The 19,921-nt window shown below is 37.8% G+C and overlaps 1 protein-coding gene across 2 annotated transcripts; it reads right to left on the reverse strand.

Moving 5' to 3' along the window:
• Positions 1 to 7,000: 7,000 nt before the first annotated feature.
• LOC116260368 (uncharacterized) lies at positions 7,001 to 18,967 on the reverse strand. Of its 2 annotated transcripts, XM_031638668.2 has the most exons (7): positions 18,203 to 18,967; positions 14,383 to 14,499; positions 14,121 to 14,299; positions 13,948 to 14,041; positions 8,204 to 8,281; positions 7,464 to 7,565; positions 7,001 to 7,368 (listed from the first exon to the last, which is right to left on the reverse strand). In XM_031638668.2, exons 1-7 carry the CDS (start codon positions 18,698 to 18,700, stop codon positions 7,339 to 7,341), a joined length of 1,098 nt encoding a protein of 365 aa, XP_031494528.1. In that variant the 5' UTR covers positions 18,701 to 18,967; the 3' UTR covers positions 7,001 to 7,338. The 2 variants fall into 2 exon arrangements, with proteins under 2 accessions (XP_031494528.1, XP_049935787.1); XM_050079830.1 differs by lacking the exons at positions 7,001 to 7,368; positions 7,464 to 7,565 and adding an exon at positions 7,572 to 7,798.
• Between the last annotated feature and the right edge of the window lie 954 nt (positions 18,968 to 19,921).

The following is a 19,921-nucleotide window of genomic DNA, read 5'->3' on the forward strand; positions in this document are numbered from 1 at the left end:
TAATTCATCAAGGTTATTATAATTCAAGGCAAGCAATTGTAATGAGAAGATAAATTTATCAGAATATTAATAAAACTTTTAAACAAGTCTGTATCACCATAAGGCCTGCATAAGGGCAATTGATAGCCAGAATGATATGACATAATCTAACATGTTTTAGATACAATTCTTAAGTAGCTTGCAACCTTAATTTAATTCTTTCTATGAGCAGCTCAATAATACACAAGACAATGAGATGGACATAAAAGATAATATAAGAAATTTCCAATCAATTGTAGGCATCTAACAGTTCTTAGCCATGTAATAAGTCATGAGGAGTTGGAGGTGTGTGATGATCTCCTCTATGATGATGAACCATTGATGGTTGTAGATGAGCAGGAGCATGTGTTGCGCACAAAGACTATTTCTATCATCAAGGTAGAGTGGCAGCACCATGGAGCTATAGAGTGTGTATGGGAGCTCAAAGCGAAAACGAAAATTTCTGAGGGAGAGAGAAGTATGACATCCCGGTTAGTAGATACATTCAGAATCAGTTTCTTCATTTTTTAAATTTGACTTTTGTGTTTTGTATGTTTATGTACGCTACTTTCTAATATCTTGGAGTCATCATACAAGAGTGGCATGATTGTATAAAGATCGTTTTCAGCTCTCCAATGACACTAACTGAGTGAAGATAAAAGAACCATTCAGTTGAAGTTTGGGTTCTTTAGAAAATTCTTGAAAAATATAAGCATGGTTTTGGAAAAATCATGAGCTACTTAAATGAAATTGCTAAGCACTCTTAAGGGATTTATCTATAAGCCAATTGAAGGATTAGTAATTTGTTAATCAGATGCTTAGCAATATTACTAAGCAAGATTATGACCTAATAATGATTGTTCAAATCAATGATTGACCTTTAATAATCAAGGATTATCTTTAATTAATTAGGTAATTACTAATTAGTGATATTATTAATTATTTCTTAGTTTAAGTGAAATTTCTTAAAATTTTAGGTTTTTTCCAAAAAAAATGACATATAGAGTGGGAGGTTGAGCAAACCCCACCATCCCCTCCCAACGTTTTGAGAGAGAGAGAGAGAGAGAGAGAGTGAGAGAGAGAGAGAGAGAGAGAGAGAGAGAAGAGGAAATTGAAAAAAAAAAGAAGGAAAAAGAAAGAAGAGAAGGCAGGAGAAAGAGAAACTGCCAGCGTTGCCAAGGAGGTTGTTTGGCAATGTTGGAGGTGTTTAGTGCAAACCAGTACCAAGAAAAAACGCAGACATGGCCTACCCCAAGGGTTTTATGATTGAAATTTGTGTTTTTGATTAAATTCGGACCATAGCATGCACTGTCTCACACCAAACTCTTGAACTCATGCCTATTTTTCATACTCTATGCATTGACATATTTGATTTGTGGAAAATGGCCCAGTTTGGTTGTTTACAGAAAGCCCCAAACCCCTAGTTTTTCCAAGGGCCTTTGGGGTTAATTTTGACGCATATTTTTTTGTGATCTATGCATTTGCATATTTAGTTTTGTGAGAAAAAACTAGTTTGGACGTTTAAGCCATTAAGTGATCATAGAATGATATGGTTTCTTATAAGCACTAGCAACAGTACACACACATCTGTTAGTTTTTTTATATGATTTCACCCACTAATGTATGATAATCTGATGTGAGGATCACAAACATCGTGACCATGTTATGCTTTTAATTGGATCTATTCGAGAGGCATTGTATTATGACTGGGATGCTGACATACTGGTGTTAGATCAGTGCTTGCGTAGAATGTGATTTCACATTGTGCTAGTATATTTTATTGATTATTGTGATATAAGCCTTATGTGGCATGTGAATATTGTGAGCTTACCATGAACGGATTTTACGAGTAAATGCTAGTCAAGCCCACTATACAAGAGGTTAAGTGGGCAGCACATTGGTCTAGGTTTCAAGAACATACTATATTGCGAAGTGCTCTTCACTTAGGCTACTAGCTTGGAGACTGTCCCTATGTTGAGGATGAGATGCCACTGTTGCAGTAGTAATAGCTGAGTTTAACGTAGTTTGGAGATATGGCTAGAGTTATGTAGCACTCTTTGTTCCCAGTGACTCGGTTTGTGTGTGATGGCCATAAGTTGTGCAACGATATAGATGGACTATGTTGCGTGTTGACACATGTTATTTGTGTATTATAGTTTGTTTGGATTATACATTGTAGGCTCAGGAAAGGACATATTAGAGTTTATCTCTAATGTGTTGATGTTTGCTTTTAGGTACTCACTAAGTAGCGAGTGGCATTTCTCAATTGTGATGCTGCCAAGATAGAGAGGATGATTGATGGGCGGGGTGATTATGTCATTCTTGACTCATGTTTTTTATCTGTGCACCCAGTTTCTATATATTCGATCATGTAAGACAATGGCTTTTTGTATATATATGGTGTTTATATATTTTGATGTATGTTTTGGGTTTGACCACCAGTGTATGGGTGTTTCACACATTAGTTATGATGTGTACTCATTAACACGCCACTGTGATAGAATAGAGCACATATATGCTTAGATAGTTCGAGCTATGCGCCAGTTACGTGGGCAATTATTATATTGTATCGTAAAGCAGATCGTGTTCTTCACCAATTACAAAGACAAAATGTTGTACTATGCATGATTCACATCGATTGTACTACGGGTCATTAATGAAGGCAGTTGTTAAATGGTGTCATCCCCACAATGATAGTTGGTTTCATGGCCAAATTATCCATAATATATTGAACTCTATAAATGGCGATATAAAAGCCTGAATTTTACTTTGTTTATATGTGAAGGTTTTTTTTGCTAAAAGATAGGTGAGTTGAAAAGGCAAACTGGCCTTTGTTTTAGAAATACAAGAGAAAATATGTAAGATGTGACCCAATCTATCAATACGATGTTCAATCATTCCTGGTGTCTTTACCATGAGTAATCAAACCAAAGGTTGAGTATAGGTCTAATTCTTGATTGAGCATTTGGATATGAACCTAGTGTGCCACATAGGAATGCATGATTAACCTAGAAATAGTCTTGTTTTAGAAAACACATAGACTAAAGTTTGGAAAATGTATAGAAAACCCTAATTAGACCCTCAGTAGCTTAGAAGTAGGCAAAGTACATTTCAATCAATGGGTCTACACTTGCATGCAGCCTAAATCTATGTGATGTATGATTTCAATGGAGGACTGAACATTATGTTTGAAATCATGTTTTTAAAGACGGTTTGATCTAAATTTTGAAATGGGATTAAATTTAGAATAAGAATTGAAGGGCGCTGGGGATTGGAATGGATTGAATTATCATTTGTGTTTGAATTTCTTTAAATCTGGCCTGTACTAAGAGAGGGTGCAGATTTGAAGGATCTAGGCGTCGGCCCTAGAGGTTGTTTTTCAAATTTTTGTCAAGGAGGGAAAGTTTGGAATTTCAATTTAAAACTAAGTTTTGATAAAATTATGAAATTCAATTGGAATTTCATAAGGCTGCTAGACCGGACTGACTCTTTGAATTGAATTAATATAACTTGAGGCCTTGGGGTTGGATCATCTTGAAATGGATTTGTCAGAAAGGAAAACCTGGGGTTTTGCACATTGATTTTGAAGTTCTAAATCTTCATGCCTCTAAATTTTAGAAAATGAATTCATGTTCCTTGCTTTCTTACGGGGAGTTGGATGGCATGTGGCTTGAAACTTGGTGAAAGTGTTTGCATGCATGATTCTATTATACATTACATTATGCATGTAAGACTTATACAGAATGAAATAGCTTTATTCAATATTAAGTAGTTATTTATATAAAAAATACATAAAAACAAAAAAAAACTCAAACCAAACATCAATAATATTGTGTGCGCCATAAGGTCACCATGATGGCATAAGTGAGCCATGAGTAACCACAAATAAAACTACGTGCTATACGAACTTCATTTCTACCTATATTTGATAAACTGGTTCTAGTTTTAGACTGAGTTGACTAGGTAAATAAGTTTAAAATTAGGAGAATTTTGGGGAGAAATCCCTAGGCACGTCCTTAAGTTGACTTGAAATGGTAAAACTCTGGTTGGAGCCCTAGTGTAAGAGAGAGTCTGCTAAGAACGCACTGCAGGGTATGAATGTTATGAAAACCTGAAAAATAAGATTCTATAGAAAATGAAGTATACAATTGCGGATGAAAGCCATACCAAACGACCTTGGATTTTCCTGAAATTAGACTTCTCATGTTTTCCAATGACGCCTTATTTGCAGAAAAGGAATCGTGGGCCACAGAAGTACAAGTTCGCAAATTTAGGTTAAAAGATAGGTCTCGGGGAAATTTTCTGCAGAAAACAGCCTTCGGTAAGAGTGTATATGTGGTTTCTAAGAGACTCTAATTCAGATAAAAGCTTGGGATAGAGAGAGGGATATTAGAACTTTCCAACAAGTTATATTTTACCCCAAAAACGGCATCTAGTCAGAGAGCTATGAGTCCTCAAAGTTTACCAAATTTTAGAACTGTTTCTTACGAGATTGCCTATTGCAGAAAACAGGTTTACTTTGGAGTGCAAACGGCGAGCCTACCAGGCTTTGTTCGGGTCCAAACTTTTATCTGAAGGCTTTACGGGTTTGGGAGAAACTGACCCTTTTTACAGAACGCAAAATTGAACACTGTTTGAAAGTTATAGGGTTCCAAATTTGCATTAAAACTGTTGGCGAGCAGATTTTCCTACATGCAGGAACATGGCTTCTAGGGTCTTGGACGTCTATGTGGGAAGACTTAATAAGGAACCAAACACGACTCAAGTTCATTTTTATGGCATGTCAGAGTATTAACTATGTACTAATATGATGACACAAATATCTAGGATAATGCATGAAGGCACAAAAGGAACAAAATGTTATTGTCCCCCTTCATGATAAACTTCCATCTTTGGGAGAGATGGATGCCTTCATCGTTAGAGCCAGCTTAGCAACTTGAACAACAAATTAAAGAGTCAATGGTATACATGGAAGTCACGGCTAATAAAGACAAAAATAGTGATTAATAGATCTAAGCATGCACCAAAGCAATATATGGTGAGTTACAAGAAAATCAATAATGAAAGGGCCTTCATGCTACGATGATGATAGGAGAACCACTGAAGAAGCGGCAAAAATAAGAAAAGATGAAAGAACAAAAGGAGCATAAGGAAGAAGTAGAAGAGAAAAATATACATATAGAAGAAAGAAGAGGAAGTTAAAGAAGAAACAAATAAAAGAAACAAATAAAAGAAGTAAACGACGAGGAAGAGACATAAGAGAAAAGAGGACGTGATGTGCCTTCTCAAGTCTCGCACCTCCAAAAACGTGGGAAAAGAGGGGCCTAAGTCCTCATTTTATAGCTTTCTAGTGGCTATCCCCTAGGGTGGAGCCATATTACTAAAAGAATTAGAAAGATGCTTAGGGTTTAAGTCATAAGACCAATGGTGGACATCAACAGGGAGACGATGTCCTATAGATATGGATTCAATAGAAGTTGCAGATCATAAAATCTGGATTTGAAGATGCCTAGGCATGCTCTATCTAGGTCCACCTACGTTCAGATGGATTCATTGGGTTTGACTGGGCTTGGGCTGGGGGAAACTGGGTTGAACTAGGGTCTTGGGGCATACCGGTCCAGCTTTAGCCAAGCTTAGGTTCAGTCCGGGGCTTGACTGAGCTAGAAGTAAGCTGGTAGGTTTAGTTTGACCTCAAGAAGGCTAAACTTGGTTTGATAGGGCTCGGATCTAGCTGTGGATTTGAACCAGGATCAAATCGAGCCTGCCCACATTGAGCTCACCCATGAATGGGTTTTCGACCTGGGCGTGAGGTACATACATTAGGTCAAGATTTAGCCAGGGGTGAGCAAAGTGAGCTCAACTGGTTAGGTTTAGAGTTACGCTAGATTTCATGCATATTTTGAGTATACATGCAAAAGGTAGGTTCTTTTACAGTTAAAACTTAGTATCCTAAGAAAATATGCAGCAGGGACAAAAAACTAGATTGTCTCTCACCTGTCAAATGACCATTTTACTCTTGATGGTCACTTATAGTTTTTAATGGAATTATATTATATAAACTATACCACATGGAAGAGCATGTGAAAACCTTCGGCTAAGGTTTTTCTTTTCTCTCAAACCCTTAGCCACGGCGGTTATAGCCCCTCTCTCTCTCTCTCTATCTATCTATCTTTTCCTATATATATAAGAGTTCAAATCTGATAGATGTCGATGGCTAAAAATTTAAAATATGTAGCGAAAAAAAACATCACTGTGAAAGCATTATTACCAGTTTATAGTCAGCAATGGTTTGTGGAACTTTTACCAACAGTTTATAGTGTTTTGGAGTTAGATTTGTAATTTTCGATCATCCAGGAACCGCCATATTTACAAAAAGAAGGGCCTAGAACTCATCTTGGATCAGATCTAAGAACCTGGAAGGCTGGAATCCGTTCAGATCTATCATCCTTGGGGAAACAAATATATCCTTTAGAATTTGAAATCACGAATCACCACACCTGGAGTTTCGTCAGTATCACATGATATCAGCTTTGCAGAGGTGTTGGCTCATAAACCTCCTTCTCTAAGCGACTCTCTGATGATTGCCAACAAGTGTTCCTCTTCATCTCGTCCACTCGTCTAGTCTCATGCACCATGCCCGCACTTCCCACCCCTTTCTGGTCCATCACTTCAATTCTCTCTAATGCTTGTCTCCTTCATCACCAACAGCGACAGGATTAGGCCACTTCGAGAAGAAACACCAGCTCTCCATGTTTCAGTTAAGGTGTTCATGGCAGTTAGTTTAAAGCAAAAGAGAGTTAAGCTCGTCAGCGAGCAAGATAAAAGGAGGAGGATAGATAAAATTTTGCCTACGTACCTGTGATTAAGTATGAACAAGTATGTTCCATAGCCATTGAAGAAAGTTTCGTATATTAGAAGTGCAGGGCCAACAAAGTTAAACAAATTAAGGGCATCAAAGGAACAACATGCAAATTAGCATCTAGGGTTGCCCGTTTCCAATGAAATTAGCAGTAAGACAGCAACTTTTCGAACATTTGATTTTTCGGTTATGTTCGGCAGAAGGAAACCTTCTGAAAGTACATAAATGACCATGTTTAGGCTGTAGTTTTCCTTTCAAGAGTTTACAGAACAAGGTAGTATTTTTCCTTGTAACCAATTGGGACGATACGTTACAAAAAATCATTTTCAACAGGACGGCAGAACTATGTCAACACATCACATGCTGAAAGTGTCAAACTCCTTTTGGCTTTACAGCCTTCTTAGTCTCTGATAGGGCGGCACCATACTGGAGGGTTCAACTTTTCTGATGCTCTACTTGTGTCACAGTCCCCCAATCTTGTCAAAAGCAACCTATGATTGTAAAATATAATCATTCCCAGGAGTCCTGCAAATATACTGAAAGTTCACCGAATTGATAGAACACAAACAACGGAAGTTTCACTTACTGTCAACAGTTCATCAGGATCAAAAAGATGTTGAGACGTCGTCTGCAAAATGTCAATTACAGCTCCCACCTGACGGGCATTTAACAATTCCTCCTCCTTCATCTGCAGCCATCTCAACTCTTAAAAAAGGTACACAAACTTTTTTCTTTTATCAAAAGGAATGAAGAGGAAAACTTTTGCTGAACACTTGTGGGAAGTGGTAAAACCCTTTGATTGAACCTCCCCAGCCCAAAAAGATACACCAAGCTTCCACTTGCATCAGGAGTTGAAGCCCACAGGAGTCAAACTGCGGCTGCCTGCCAGACAGCCACATCCCACTCCAACGCATGGAACCTCTTGGGACAAGATAAGCAAAATTCAATACATCTAGTTGATCAATGAGACCACCATTGAGGGAGACAAAAATGGAAGTATACTTCTTTTTACAAACTTGAGAGAATGTATTTGGCATGAATTTCTAAGAAGGAATCCATGAGAACATCACAAAAAGTTAACCAGATAATTGGAAAACCCTGGCATTTTCTGGACAAGGTAGGCAAAATTGAATACATCTAGTTAATCAATAAGACACCCATTGAGGGAGACAAAAAATGGATTATATATTTTCTTACAAATTTGAGAGAAAATATATCATGACATGAATTTCTAAGAATGAAGTAAAAAAAGCATCACAAAAAGTTAACTAGATAATTGTAACACTTCTGTGGTGTTTTCTCCAATATCATGTAATTCAGTTTTACCTTGAAAATTGCTAAGGCAACACGGAAGAGAACCTTCACACCCTCATTGAACAAAACATCCCAAACCCGCATCGTCGTCTGCAATTTTCCAGGATTAAATTATTATCACATACCAAAGTAACATTATAACATCAGTAGCCAGAAACTGACATTCATGGCTTTATTGAGAACAGGCAGCAGCAGAGTTGTTTATAACTTTATACAGACACACCAGAATGAGCACAAACATCAGACCTTCATCATCTATAACAGCAAAGCAGGAAAGATTGCTTCTAAGAGAGTAAAAACAGTGACAACCATGGAAACAATAAAGATAACAAGTGTACGCAGCAAGCTGCAAAAAGCCAAAAAATTGTAAAATTATCACAAGGAGGACAAGGTCCCTACAAGAATCTATGTAGTCAAAAGTGCACCTAGGTTCCTTGAGCTACCTGTGATAACCTGGTTGCCTAAGCCGAGTGATGATAGGTGGCCAGAAAAACTAGTTTACCTGGCACCATAACCACATTCACCCTATGGTTGGGAACAAAAAGTAAGTCGCAACCTCTCTATTCTTTTTCTCCTTCACTGCCACTCAGCTCCTATTTTTCTTCTCTTTCTTTAAACATTTAATTTTTTTTTCTTTTTTGTTCGATCACAGCCCTCTTTTCATCCTTCCCTCTTAATCTTGCCTTTTCTCCCTTTCTTCTTTCTTCTTTTCTTTTTTTGCCATGACCCCGTACCTTCATTGTTTTTGTTGCATTTGCACTTTGAATTTTTCAACTACTTAACTCTTAAAAGAAAAAAAAAAAAAGATGATGTGGATCTTGATTTATTTCTACAATAAGCAAACTTATTCAAGCTTTATGTGAAACATATGCAATTAAAGTAGGATTCTTAATTTCAAGCTCTTTAAGCCAAGCAGAAAATTTTTTTCTAGAATCTCTAAACTTGTTATTTAGAAATCAAACATTTCAAACAAGTTGTTTGATAGACGTTACAAAACATAATGTACTTTATGATTACTTCATGAGACTAAGAGTTAAACCAAGCTAACAGCTTGCCTGTTGGAATTTAGCAAAGTGGTCTTGGTTTTAACACTTTCGAACATCTTTATGAGCTAACTGATGCCATACTCTAAGCAGCTTGCCTTCTTTTCCAACACCAGTACCCTAGATTCTAACTTGTCCAACCAACAGCTTTACTTCATTCATTCAATTGCTACTTGTACAAGAATTATGACAGCATTTGTAATTTATGTAGATGAGTTGATCAAGACTATAAGTCAAATGTTTAGTTTTTAGCATAATAGTCACAAATAAAAGCGATATTTTTGAAAATATCATGTTTTTATCACCAAACAGCATGTCATTGGAAAAGAAAAAACTCACAACATTTTCAAAATCTGGCTAAACAAATATTTCTCACAATAGTATCATAAGATTTTTCCTTTTCAACAAAAAATGGGAACTTCTTTAATGTTCTTTTGTATATTTTGACATTATCAGAACTTCAAAACGAATCTTTTATCTTTGTTAATATTCCTATAAGCAAATGAATTAAATAATTCTTAATCATTTTTTTAATATCTTTTAGATATTTTTAATTTACTGAGTTTGCAAGATTTTCTTGTAAAAGACAAGTTTGCTACAATAAATGTGAAAAACCTCAACTGGCAAAAACCTGAACTATATTTGTGACTATGTTTAGCATTATTCTGCATTTTATTTTTCTTGTTATCATAAGTTGATAGCCATATGGTTTCCATTGGAAAGTGCTCTTTTAATCAATTTGAACATTTAATAATTCATTTCATTGGTTTTCCCATTTTAGAATGTTCAATTTCCCTAGTCCAGCCTATGCTCTAAGCTTTCCAAGTACACTGTGCATCTGATGCCCTTGGTGAAATTGCTACTGTCATCTATCTTTTCAAAAAGTTATACCTGAGGTGGCAACGTGTGAGTTGCCTAATGAAATGTATTTGTATGATTAGAAGTGGTCCTCATGAAATTTGGGATTCAGTATAGTGCTTGCATGCATAAACATGCAAGTCTGTGTGATTCAGAAGAAAAAAAATAATAATGCTGGCCAGTTGTAAGGTTAAACATAGATTCTACAGGGATGGTATCTTTCGTATCTTGGATCAGGGGGTGGAAGAGACATTTTGAAGGAGGACGACACCGACAACGAAGAGTTGTTTCATGAAGGCCAAGACAGAGGAGGTTTTGGGTGATGGAACTTTTCACTCAAAAATCTCCTCTGTTTTGGCCTTCACAAAGTGGCTCCTCGTTGACGGCGCCATCATCGCTCAAAGGACTCTTCCACACCCCTTCCATGTTCACAGAGAGAAACACACACACACACACATACACATACAGAGAGAGAGAGAGAGAGAGAGAGAGAGAGAGAGAGAGAGAGAGACATCAAATAGCGCATCTCAGGTCTCATTTTGATGGTGCCATTATCGTACATGTCAAAAAAACACATGCATTCACGCATGCAGAAACACATGCAAACATATGGTGGTCAAGGGGCTTTTGTTGAAAAATCTGAAAACAAAAAGTGGAAAGGATCCATCAATTGATTCAAGCCATGAATAGGAGACTAGGACCCCATAGTATATGAAAGCTAGATCAATTCTAAATGTCATAGGGACTGGACACTAATTTTTTCAACTTGAAGGCATCACCGCAAGGCAGGAGTAGGAAACTCACTAAGCAGCTAGCGGTTCAATTTCCTTCAGCTTGGTAAAATGCATATTCATGATCTAATTGCTTCAAAAGCAAAGTTTGGGTCAGATGTATAAATGTGCTGAGTCTGGTGGCTATTCATCTCATGTACAAGAAGACTCGTTATCTATGTCACATAGGTACGGGTGCCGGTACGGGTGCGGACCATTTTTAAAAACTTGGGTACGGGGGTACAGCCGTACACACACATGCACATATACATATATATGTTAAAAAATTTCAAACAAAATAACCTATTCGCACATATATATATCAAAAATTACAAACAGAACAAAATATTCATAAGCAAACAGGGAGACACAGAGACAGAGAAGGTCGATCGAAAGGTGAGAGAGGCGACTTGAGTGTGAGGGTTTCGAGCAGTAGGAGAGGAAGACTGGCTGGAGACAGAAAAACAACTGTTATTGAAAAAAACAAAAGGAAAGAAACAAGCAGAACACCGTGAACATAGAAAAGGGGTGGCCGTCGGCGGTCGTCGCCGACGGCGAAGGCAGGGGTGGAGCCGATGAAAATGAAAAGAAAAATGAAAAAAGGAAAAAAAAATATGGTGATAGTCGCCTCCTACCGTCTGTAGTCGCCGCTGCCGTCGCCAGTCGCCCCTACCGTCGCTCGGTGAGAGGTAAGAACAGACGAACGAAAACTTTTAAGTTTTAAGGGTTTCGTTTCTTTTTGTTTAATGTTAAAATGGTTTTAAAAGTTAAAATCAAATAATCGTTAAAAATAAAAGAGGACGGATTTGGGCTCGGTCAAATTTGACCATGTCCAAAAATGGACGGATACGGCCTCCGGTGCGTTGACCGTACCCGGAACGGTCAATGCCGCACCATCGGCGTACCCAAGCCCGTACCCATACCCATACCGGTGTCATACCGATACGGACGGGTACTTCACCTTCACAGGCGTACCCGTGTATCATAGCTCATTATATGCTATATCTACATATTTGTGCTAACTCACATGAACTTGCTGCAACAGATGCGGCACCCAAGTCAACATCGCCCAGGTGCAGGCGACATGCTGCTCTGGTGCAGTAATCAACACAGTGAAGACCAGTTCGGTGCACTTGGTCACACTAGACTATTTTCGTCCAGAAATAGCTATGCACCTGACTTGAGTCTGATGCAATCATGCAGCCAAAATGACAGCTATCTTTATTTTCTGTATGTGTTGCATATACAGTTTTAGTACATATGAATATGATACACATGATATATGCTTAACATGTTTACAGCATGCATAGCTTTCAGAAGTCAATTCATATGTTTCCTAACCATTACGGTTCAGCTTTGGTCAGTCTGCGACTTGTTTGCAAGCCACATGCAATTGATCCTTATTTTATATTAGATGATTCTTCCCTCGTAAAACCTGCATAGGAAAATTATATACACACACCAACACTAAATTTAAACTTTCTTTCAGTCTTTCAGGTCATGAACCATGGAAGTGGTATCACTTTCTCATCAATAGGATTAGCTGCAACCTTGCTGGTTTTGGAGGTTGGTTTGCAGGGTCTCTAGGAGTCCTTTCTAGTTCTATATGGATATTTTATTAAAAAAAAAAGTATTTCACAGAATTCTTTTGTAATGTTTTCCAAGAACAATATGGCATAAAAGGCCTGAGCGTCTAAATATATCTAAATTTTTCTCTTTGCCCACAAACCAAGAACCTTCTGAAGCGACTTTTGTTTATAAATGATTGTATTTTTGGTAAAATGAAAGCTTTACCTATAACTGCAGAACCAGTCAAGCAACTCAAGTTGATTCGATTTTAATATAAACTTGACTCATTAATTAACAAGTAGAGTTCAAGACAGAAGGTGAACTCAGTTGCTCAACAGAGTCAAGTTCAAGTTCTTCACGCCCAATTTACATGAGCTCAATCAGACTCATCAGAGGTATAAAATTCAAGTTCTCCATGCTCAATTCACACAAGCTCGATTAGGATATATATATATATATATATATATATATATATATATATAGACTCATCAGAGGTATAAAGTTCAAGTTCTCCATGCTCAATTCACACAAGCTCGATTAGGCTCTCTCTCTCTCTCTCTCTCTCTCTCTCTCTCTCTCTCTCTATATATATATATATATATATATATATATAGTGTGTCCCACACAATTACAGGTGTGGTAGCTTCTTCACTACAGTCGCTACCCTCCTCCTTCCTATGAACTCCTGCAGAGAAACGATCCAACAGAACACACCAGGCATGCAAACTTACGCAACGGTAATGAGGAAAAATGTGAGACAATTGTCATTAGCCCACTGAAATTTTAGATTTCAACTTAATCCCCTTATTCTCTTATGTAGATAGGTGATTCAGATACTGGTCTTCCCACATGAGGTAAGAGATTTTGTCACGACCCGTCCCACTCCCGCACCAGGCCCAGGGTCTCAGTCTGGCCAATCCTAACCTGCTCCCTAGCCGTTTCAGTTCCAACTCTGAAAAGACTAGGTACCGTGACAACTAACCACTCAGCAAAACTCTTTATATGTCCCCGAAGATTCTTGAAGATTTCTTCCAATCTTTGACATGGGACTAAACTTTTGGAGTGTTATAGGTCCACCCTCACTTACTCATTAATCTAATTACACTACCAAGGTAAATCTCTATATTGTTGTTAACAGGTATCATGGTTTTTAAAATGCATAGGCATCCTCTCAAGTACACATTTTTTAAAAATAAGAATTTTCTTATTTCAACTTGACAAAGTTTAGCTGAGCAGCCAAAGCTGAGTTCAAGGTTTAGTTAGCTTAAGAGCCAATCTTGAGCTAATGGACTCAAGCTTGGCCCAAAGCTGGAGCTGAGCTTCTCCAGCAAGTTTGCACAGCCCCAACCCAGCTTGTGCGCATCCATAGCTTTACTTGTTGACAAAATAAAATTTCTTAATAAAAGAACAACTATAGGAAACAGCATATCCTAATAGCTTAAGGAACAACATCCCTACACAAACTATTTTCTGAACATAATAATATCATTGTCCAAGGGTACATACAAGGGCTTACCTCCGATGGCAGGTTTTTACAGAATAGGCACAAGAACCATTCTGTGGCTACAAGAGACACATCAAAGCCCATAGCTTCCAAATTAGCAGCAATTCTAGATGTTTTTTCTGCATAGTCAGTATTCATATGAAGAAGCACTAAAATTAAGAACCTTAAAAACATGCACAACTTACTTTGGACATTTTTTTGCAAGCAAATCTTTGAATACTTTTTGCTCAACATGGCAACCTGATAAATTGCCAGTATAGCAGTCATTGACAAGCACATTTTCCAAAAGAACAGCAAGCATCCAGAATGCATCTTCTTCTGTTTTCATCACAAGCAATAGGAAGGCAGCCACATAATTTAATCCCTGTGAAGAAGAAAAAAATATTGATATGCATTCAGGAAAACTATAAGGTGGTCATCAACTTGATTGCCTAGAATATTGCTTACTTGACAATAACCAACATCAGAATCCCTAAATGAATAGCCAACAAGAACACGCCGCAGAGATGCATGACCATCTGGAGTGTCCAGCCAAGGATGGCATGGGAATGTACGTGGTAAGTCCTGCGTTAGTTTTTACATAAAAAAGAATTCTGAAACATGAGAATCACCCAAAAGCAAATCAAGTGAGCTAATTAATTTCATGGTTAGACTTGAAAGAATGATAACAACAAAAAGGATTCCAGGTGCTCAACAGGTTAGAAATGGAGATGTTACTACTTCTACTGGGCCCAGGCACTGGCAGTCACAACCATATATCTGAAATACCTAACATTTTTCCAAACACAATTAGGACCATTTTATCAACAACTTGAAAAGCAAAGCTCATAAAATGATGGGACAGAACTAGAGATATAGATTCTGACAGGCTGTTAAATGATATGCTAACTCCCTGTGAAATTCATAAACAGTATGCACATGCAGTTCCAAAATTCCATTATATACAGTGTTGCTAACTGTCTTCTACCTTCATTTATCTTCCATGAATAAATCTGAGTCCATATTGTTGAGCTGCTATAATAAATAGTAAGAAGCAATTAAAATAATCAGAATTACTTATCAGCTCCAAAATTCAACATGTTGTCACACTGATAATGTCGCAGCATGACTTGGCAACAAGAAAGAACAAAGTAAAGATTAGGAGCCAGTGGTTCATTACATGTCTGAACATGTTCCAATTCTTTCATGAATCTTTGCATTCCTCAGCATCAATTCACTAAAACATATGTATGGATTTCCAGAGATTGATAATCAGCCAAATTCATTCATAAGTATGCACTACAATATAATTGACAACCACCACATATCTTAGTAAATGGATGTCATTCAGCATTTGAGTGAAAAGTTCTTGAAACAGGACAGGAGCACTGGATGGATAAATCGGTACAAAAAAACTGAACCTTCTTAGTTTTTAATTTTTACTGCATCCTCTAACTAGTAGAAGTTGGTCGGCAGATATTACGTTCATTTGATCCTAAACACTAACTGGTGCCATATCCAACCAATTATGGTATATTCATATTTGTCCAATAAACTCCCGTATACAAATATGGATTAAGGTAAGTCATATGGTCAGATATGAAAGATACCACATGTGACCACATTCAAGAACTGAGTTCCCATAACCACATTATGTTGAGGTGAACTCAGAGGGTTCAATGGAACAGAGATGTTGACTTAAAAACTTGCATCAAGCGGCCTTTCAATTAAATGAGAAAAATCCAACTTTATATTTTTGCTTGTGTATTGGCTTTCAAGCTATGGGAAATCAACTAATAAGGAATGTTCTAATCATCATTGTAACCTTTACACTACAACAGTAAAGTGGCCAGAGACATTCACCACAAGCACTTGAACGTCTGCTCAGGTAACATCTTTTCATTACAGACTGTAATGATTTGCATAACAAAAATTTCTACAAACTAGGTTGCAAGGGAAAAAGGTCCAACTGCAAATATTTCAACAGGAAGACTACCTGTACAACCAATTTGACAGATCACAACGGGCCTAACAGCCTACCTGGATCTAGACTGCAAGAAAAAGCTGCAGACTAGCACACTAGGTAGTATGATACTGAGTATAAGAAAGAATCTAATTTTATCAGATTCATAGATATAACACTATTGTGAAGCTCTTCCTCAAGTTCATCATGTATGAACAAGATGAACATAGTCCTATATCACATGGATTCACTACTTTGGCTTCCATATTATGTTCTTTATATAGAAGTTGTATTACAAGTCTTATGAAAAATCGTCAAATCTCCATATCTGCAATTGCATCAATGCCATATAGGTGCAAACCTGGTCACTTTTTTAGGATATCCCTTTTTTTAAGCCGATCTAAATAATATGGTATCTAGGCCGAAAAAGTACAAGATACAAAGTTACAAACCCAACCTTTGAAAGCCTTAGTAAGTACAGTCCAACTTTGTACCATATTCCTCCAACTGGTCTACTCAAGCTTGACCAAACTCACGTGGCCCCACGTTTGATTCAATTTCTTAGTCTATGATGTATAAGCTGTGTCAATTATTTTAAGGCTAAAATGTTAAAACCAGTATTTTTTTTTCTCTACTAACTTTATGCTACAACTTAGGGCTTGCATCCAATCACTTTTGAACTTGACGCAGCTTCTACCTACAGCGCTCCAGAAGATTCCACACGGATGACAATTGAACTTCACCTGATTCTTGGTAGACCTTGATCAAAATCCCATACATATGTAACTGCAAGTAGATTTAAATGATCTAAATGCAAGAAAAATATATCTATCGCCTGCACTTTCACAATTTTGTTACACCCTTCTTAACCACAACCCCAACTCAAAACCACAACCCTAACTCAAAGACACAACCAATACCCATTGGGTATGCATTCTGCAAATAGAAAGCCTAGAACTGAAAGTAATCAAAACTTTAATGCATACCCAACCAACATATGCATGCCTAACTGATCTAATTGAACTGTCATTCCCAGATCTTGAGACCATAACCATTGTTCCATGAACAAATCCTTATTCCATCTCTTTGTTCATTTGCTCATCTTACTAATTACCCCAGTTCTGCCCCTCACAACATAAAACATTCTGATCTGATTTATTTTGTGTTAGGATTGAAAGAAATGATCATTAACGTACCAAATTTGGTCACCTGTTAGATATTTAATAACCAGAATGATCAGCAAATAGAAGATTGGCTTTTAGATCAATATGGCAGATATTTCCACCACCAGGGAAAGACAACCAAAAACAAAGGTCAAAATACATGGAAGTGTTTGAAAAGACCAAAAGCAGCTTGAAGCATGCCATACAAACTATTATTAACCAGAACATGATAACGAAAATAATGTAAACCAATAAATTCAAATAAAGGTTTCTGCCATAGGATATTCAACACAATGCAGCCTGGAAGTAGCTGAAAAGTGGATTATCAGTATGTCCGACATAATTAAAATACCAAGAACCCACATGCCATTTTCGTTTGATTTTGCAACATATTATTATTTACCAGGAAAAAGGAAAGGTCAAAACTTTTTAAATGGAGCATCAGCATTGAAGGAAGGCCATCAACTTACCTCTGGTTTTGCTATTGAAAGATAATAGCCACCTCAACGTTTTTTTTATCAAATGAAAACATACACACACCTAAAAAGAATTTCTCAGTTTGTGAATTAATGATGCGCTCCCTTGTCATGTCATTCATAGAACATGACGATAAATTCTCCCATCAAATGAAAAGAGCAGACCAATACTTCAGTTAGGATGCTAGATTTGAAAGCCTCGCTAGCAGAGGAATACTAAGGCATGGTTTTCTCCTTGTATATTGAAATTACCAACACTGTGTCTCTTCGAAGATCTTGGGTTATAGTGATTTTGACTAAATTTTTACTGGCCTCATCTATCATTCTGGCACAGAAATTGGCGTAAAGATGCATAAAAGATTATTCACGCTATTGGATGCCTTAAATGCCACAAAGTATGTTATCAGATATTGTAAAAACTAAACAATGATACTCCTACGACTTCGAATCACAGTCCTATAGGGCAAATCCCTCCCAGTGTCCTAAATATCATTCCATTCGGATATTAAAAGAAAGAAAAAATAATCACAATGATTTCGATGACAAAATCTGTAAATGTATAAGCATCAGTCAACGCATAGCAGTCGATCATCAACAGAACCGGGTAACACGATTTACATCTAGAATCACTGAATTCACGTGAGAGAAGATGGGAACGGAGAAAGGAAAAAAAAAAAAAAACCCACGTGATCAATCTGGAGGGTGGCAGGCGTGACTTTGCCTTCCACAGCCTTGGTGAGATCGGCGTAATAGCTCTCCGGGACGGTCGACCTCTTCTTCAAGGCGCCAGATACAGACAGCCAGACCTTCGGCCTTAAAACAGGGGGAATCCCCTTCCGAATAAGCCGTTTCAGTAAGATTGAGTTTGCCAAAACGGATATCCGCAATGACGAAACCGTAATGCCCTCGGATTTCTGCTGCTTGAGGTACCAATCTTTGCCCTTGCTGTCCTCCACAGCCAACCAGGCCCGCCATTGCTGCCTCACCCTCTCTCTCACCTCATTCAAGACATTGACATCTTCAAGATTTCCTTCCACGGGGAACTCATAGGTGTCGACGAACTTTACCGTGACGACACTGGTGGCGTGCTTTTTCGCGGTATCTGCATCTTCGCCGGTGTTGTTGGTGGCGCCATTGCTTGTCAGATTTTCGGAGTAGGGCCCATCCTGCTGAGTTGCATGCATCCCAAGAAGGCAACCGCACAAATGCAGGAGAAGAGAGCTTGCTGGATGTTTAGAACAGAGAGAAAAGGAGGAGGAGGAGGAGGACGACGTAAGAGGCTGAAGTCAACACGCTGGTGGAGCACTGAAAAGGCCGGCGAGAGAGGGAGAAAAAGAAGAAGAAGCAGCGGGGTGTGATGGCGGAAAATGGGGGTGCGGTGGTTCTTTCTGGCTCTTTGGTGGTGAACCCAAGAATCTGAATCTGGAAATACGTCGTCGCCTCAAAGACAATGTTCGTGGCTGGCCTCACGCGGAATATAGAAGTACCAGTTTCTTGTCACTTGTGGTACCCACATTGAATATTGCGTACAGCCTTTCCAAGTAAATTTTTTAACAAAATTTAAAGCGCTCGAAGATTGTCTTTTGATTGAACAAACTGATGAGTTCAGGTTTCAACTTTCATGATAGAAGCTTTAAAAACGAGAATAAAGTGAACAGCTACCGTGAAAGTTTCTTTTTGTTTGTAAAAGTCCGTCTTTTTTCACTTGACTTTTCTTGACGAAAATAAATGAAAATGGAACCAGAATCAAGGCCCAACGACTTAGCGATGGACTTTGCCTTTTCACCAGCAAAAGTTTTTTACAAGGAAAAAGGCAGTACAAGACGGAAAAAAAAAAGTTAAAAGGATGGGCAATACAAGAGTGATCCTCCATTTAGTATCTCGTCTCACATGACTTTGACAGCACAAAAGAACATGATCGAATGAATTGCCCTTTATCTTTTGTCTCTTTCGATGTGGAAGTGCCCTTTGTAGATAGGTCGTACACCGCTGGAGAAATAAAATACGGCAAGGGGTTTGACTGCCTCTTACCTTAGATCTAGGAATTCTTATGTAGCAAACTTTTGTTCATATGGCAAAAGACAACAAATTCATGATCTTCAAGTTAAAGATCGTGTTTGACCCAGAGTATAGTTGAAATCTTCATTTTGCCCTTTATATTCTACATTCTCCTATATTGGGGACTAATTTTAGATATACTGATCTTAGCCTTAGGTCAAAGGATTATAGAAAACCAAGCTTTTGAGGAACCTCATTTGAAGTTGTGAACCTTACATGAGAGAGAGAGAGAGAGAGAGAACTGTGTGCACCGGTCTGTGGAAAATACTCTTGTGATGCTGCCACATGGTATCGGGAGGTTTCGAGATTCGATATGGAATCGTGCACAGGTGGGGTTCAAAATTACG

Source organism: Nymphaea colorata, chromosome 1 (assembly GCF_008831285.2).
Source record: "Nymphaea colorata isolate Beijing-Zhang1983 chromosome 1, ASM883128v2, whole genome shotgun sequence".
Classification (NCBI taxonomy): Eukaryota; Viridiplantae; Streptophyta; class Magnoliopsida; order Nymphaeales; family Nymphaeaceae; genus Nymphaea; species Nymphaea colorata.

Coding starts and splice junctions, on each gene's coding strand:
- LOC116260368 (XM_031638668.2), bottom strand. CDS start 18,700: ATGCATGCAACTCAGCAGGATGGGCCCTACTCCGAAAATCTGACAAGC. Junction 14,500..18,202: donor CCACCCTCCAGATTGATCAC/GTGGGTTTTTTT, acceptor AAACTAACGCAG/GACTTACCACGTACATTCCC. Junction 14,042..14,120: donor CTTGCAAAAAAATGTCCAAA/GTAAGTTGTGCA, acceptor AAAAACATCTAG/AATTGCTGCTAATTTGGAAG.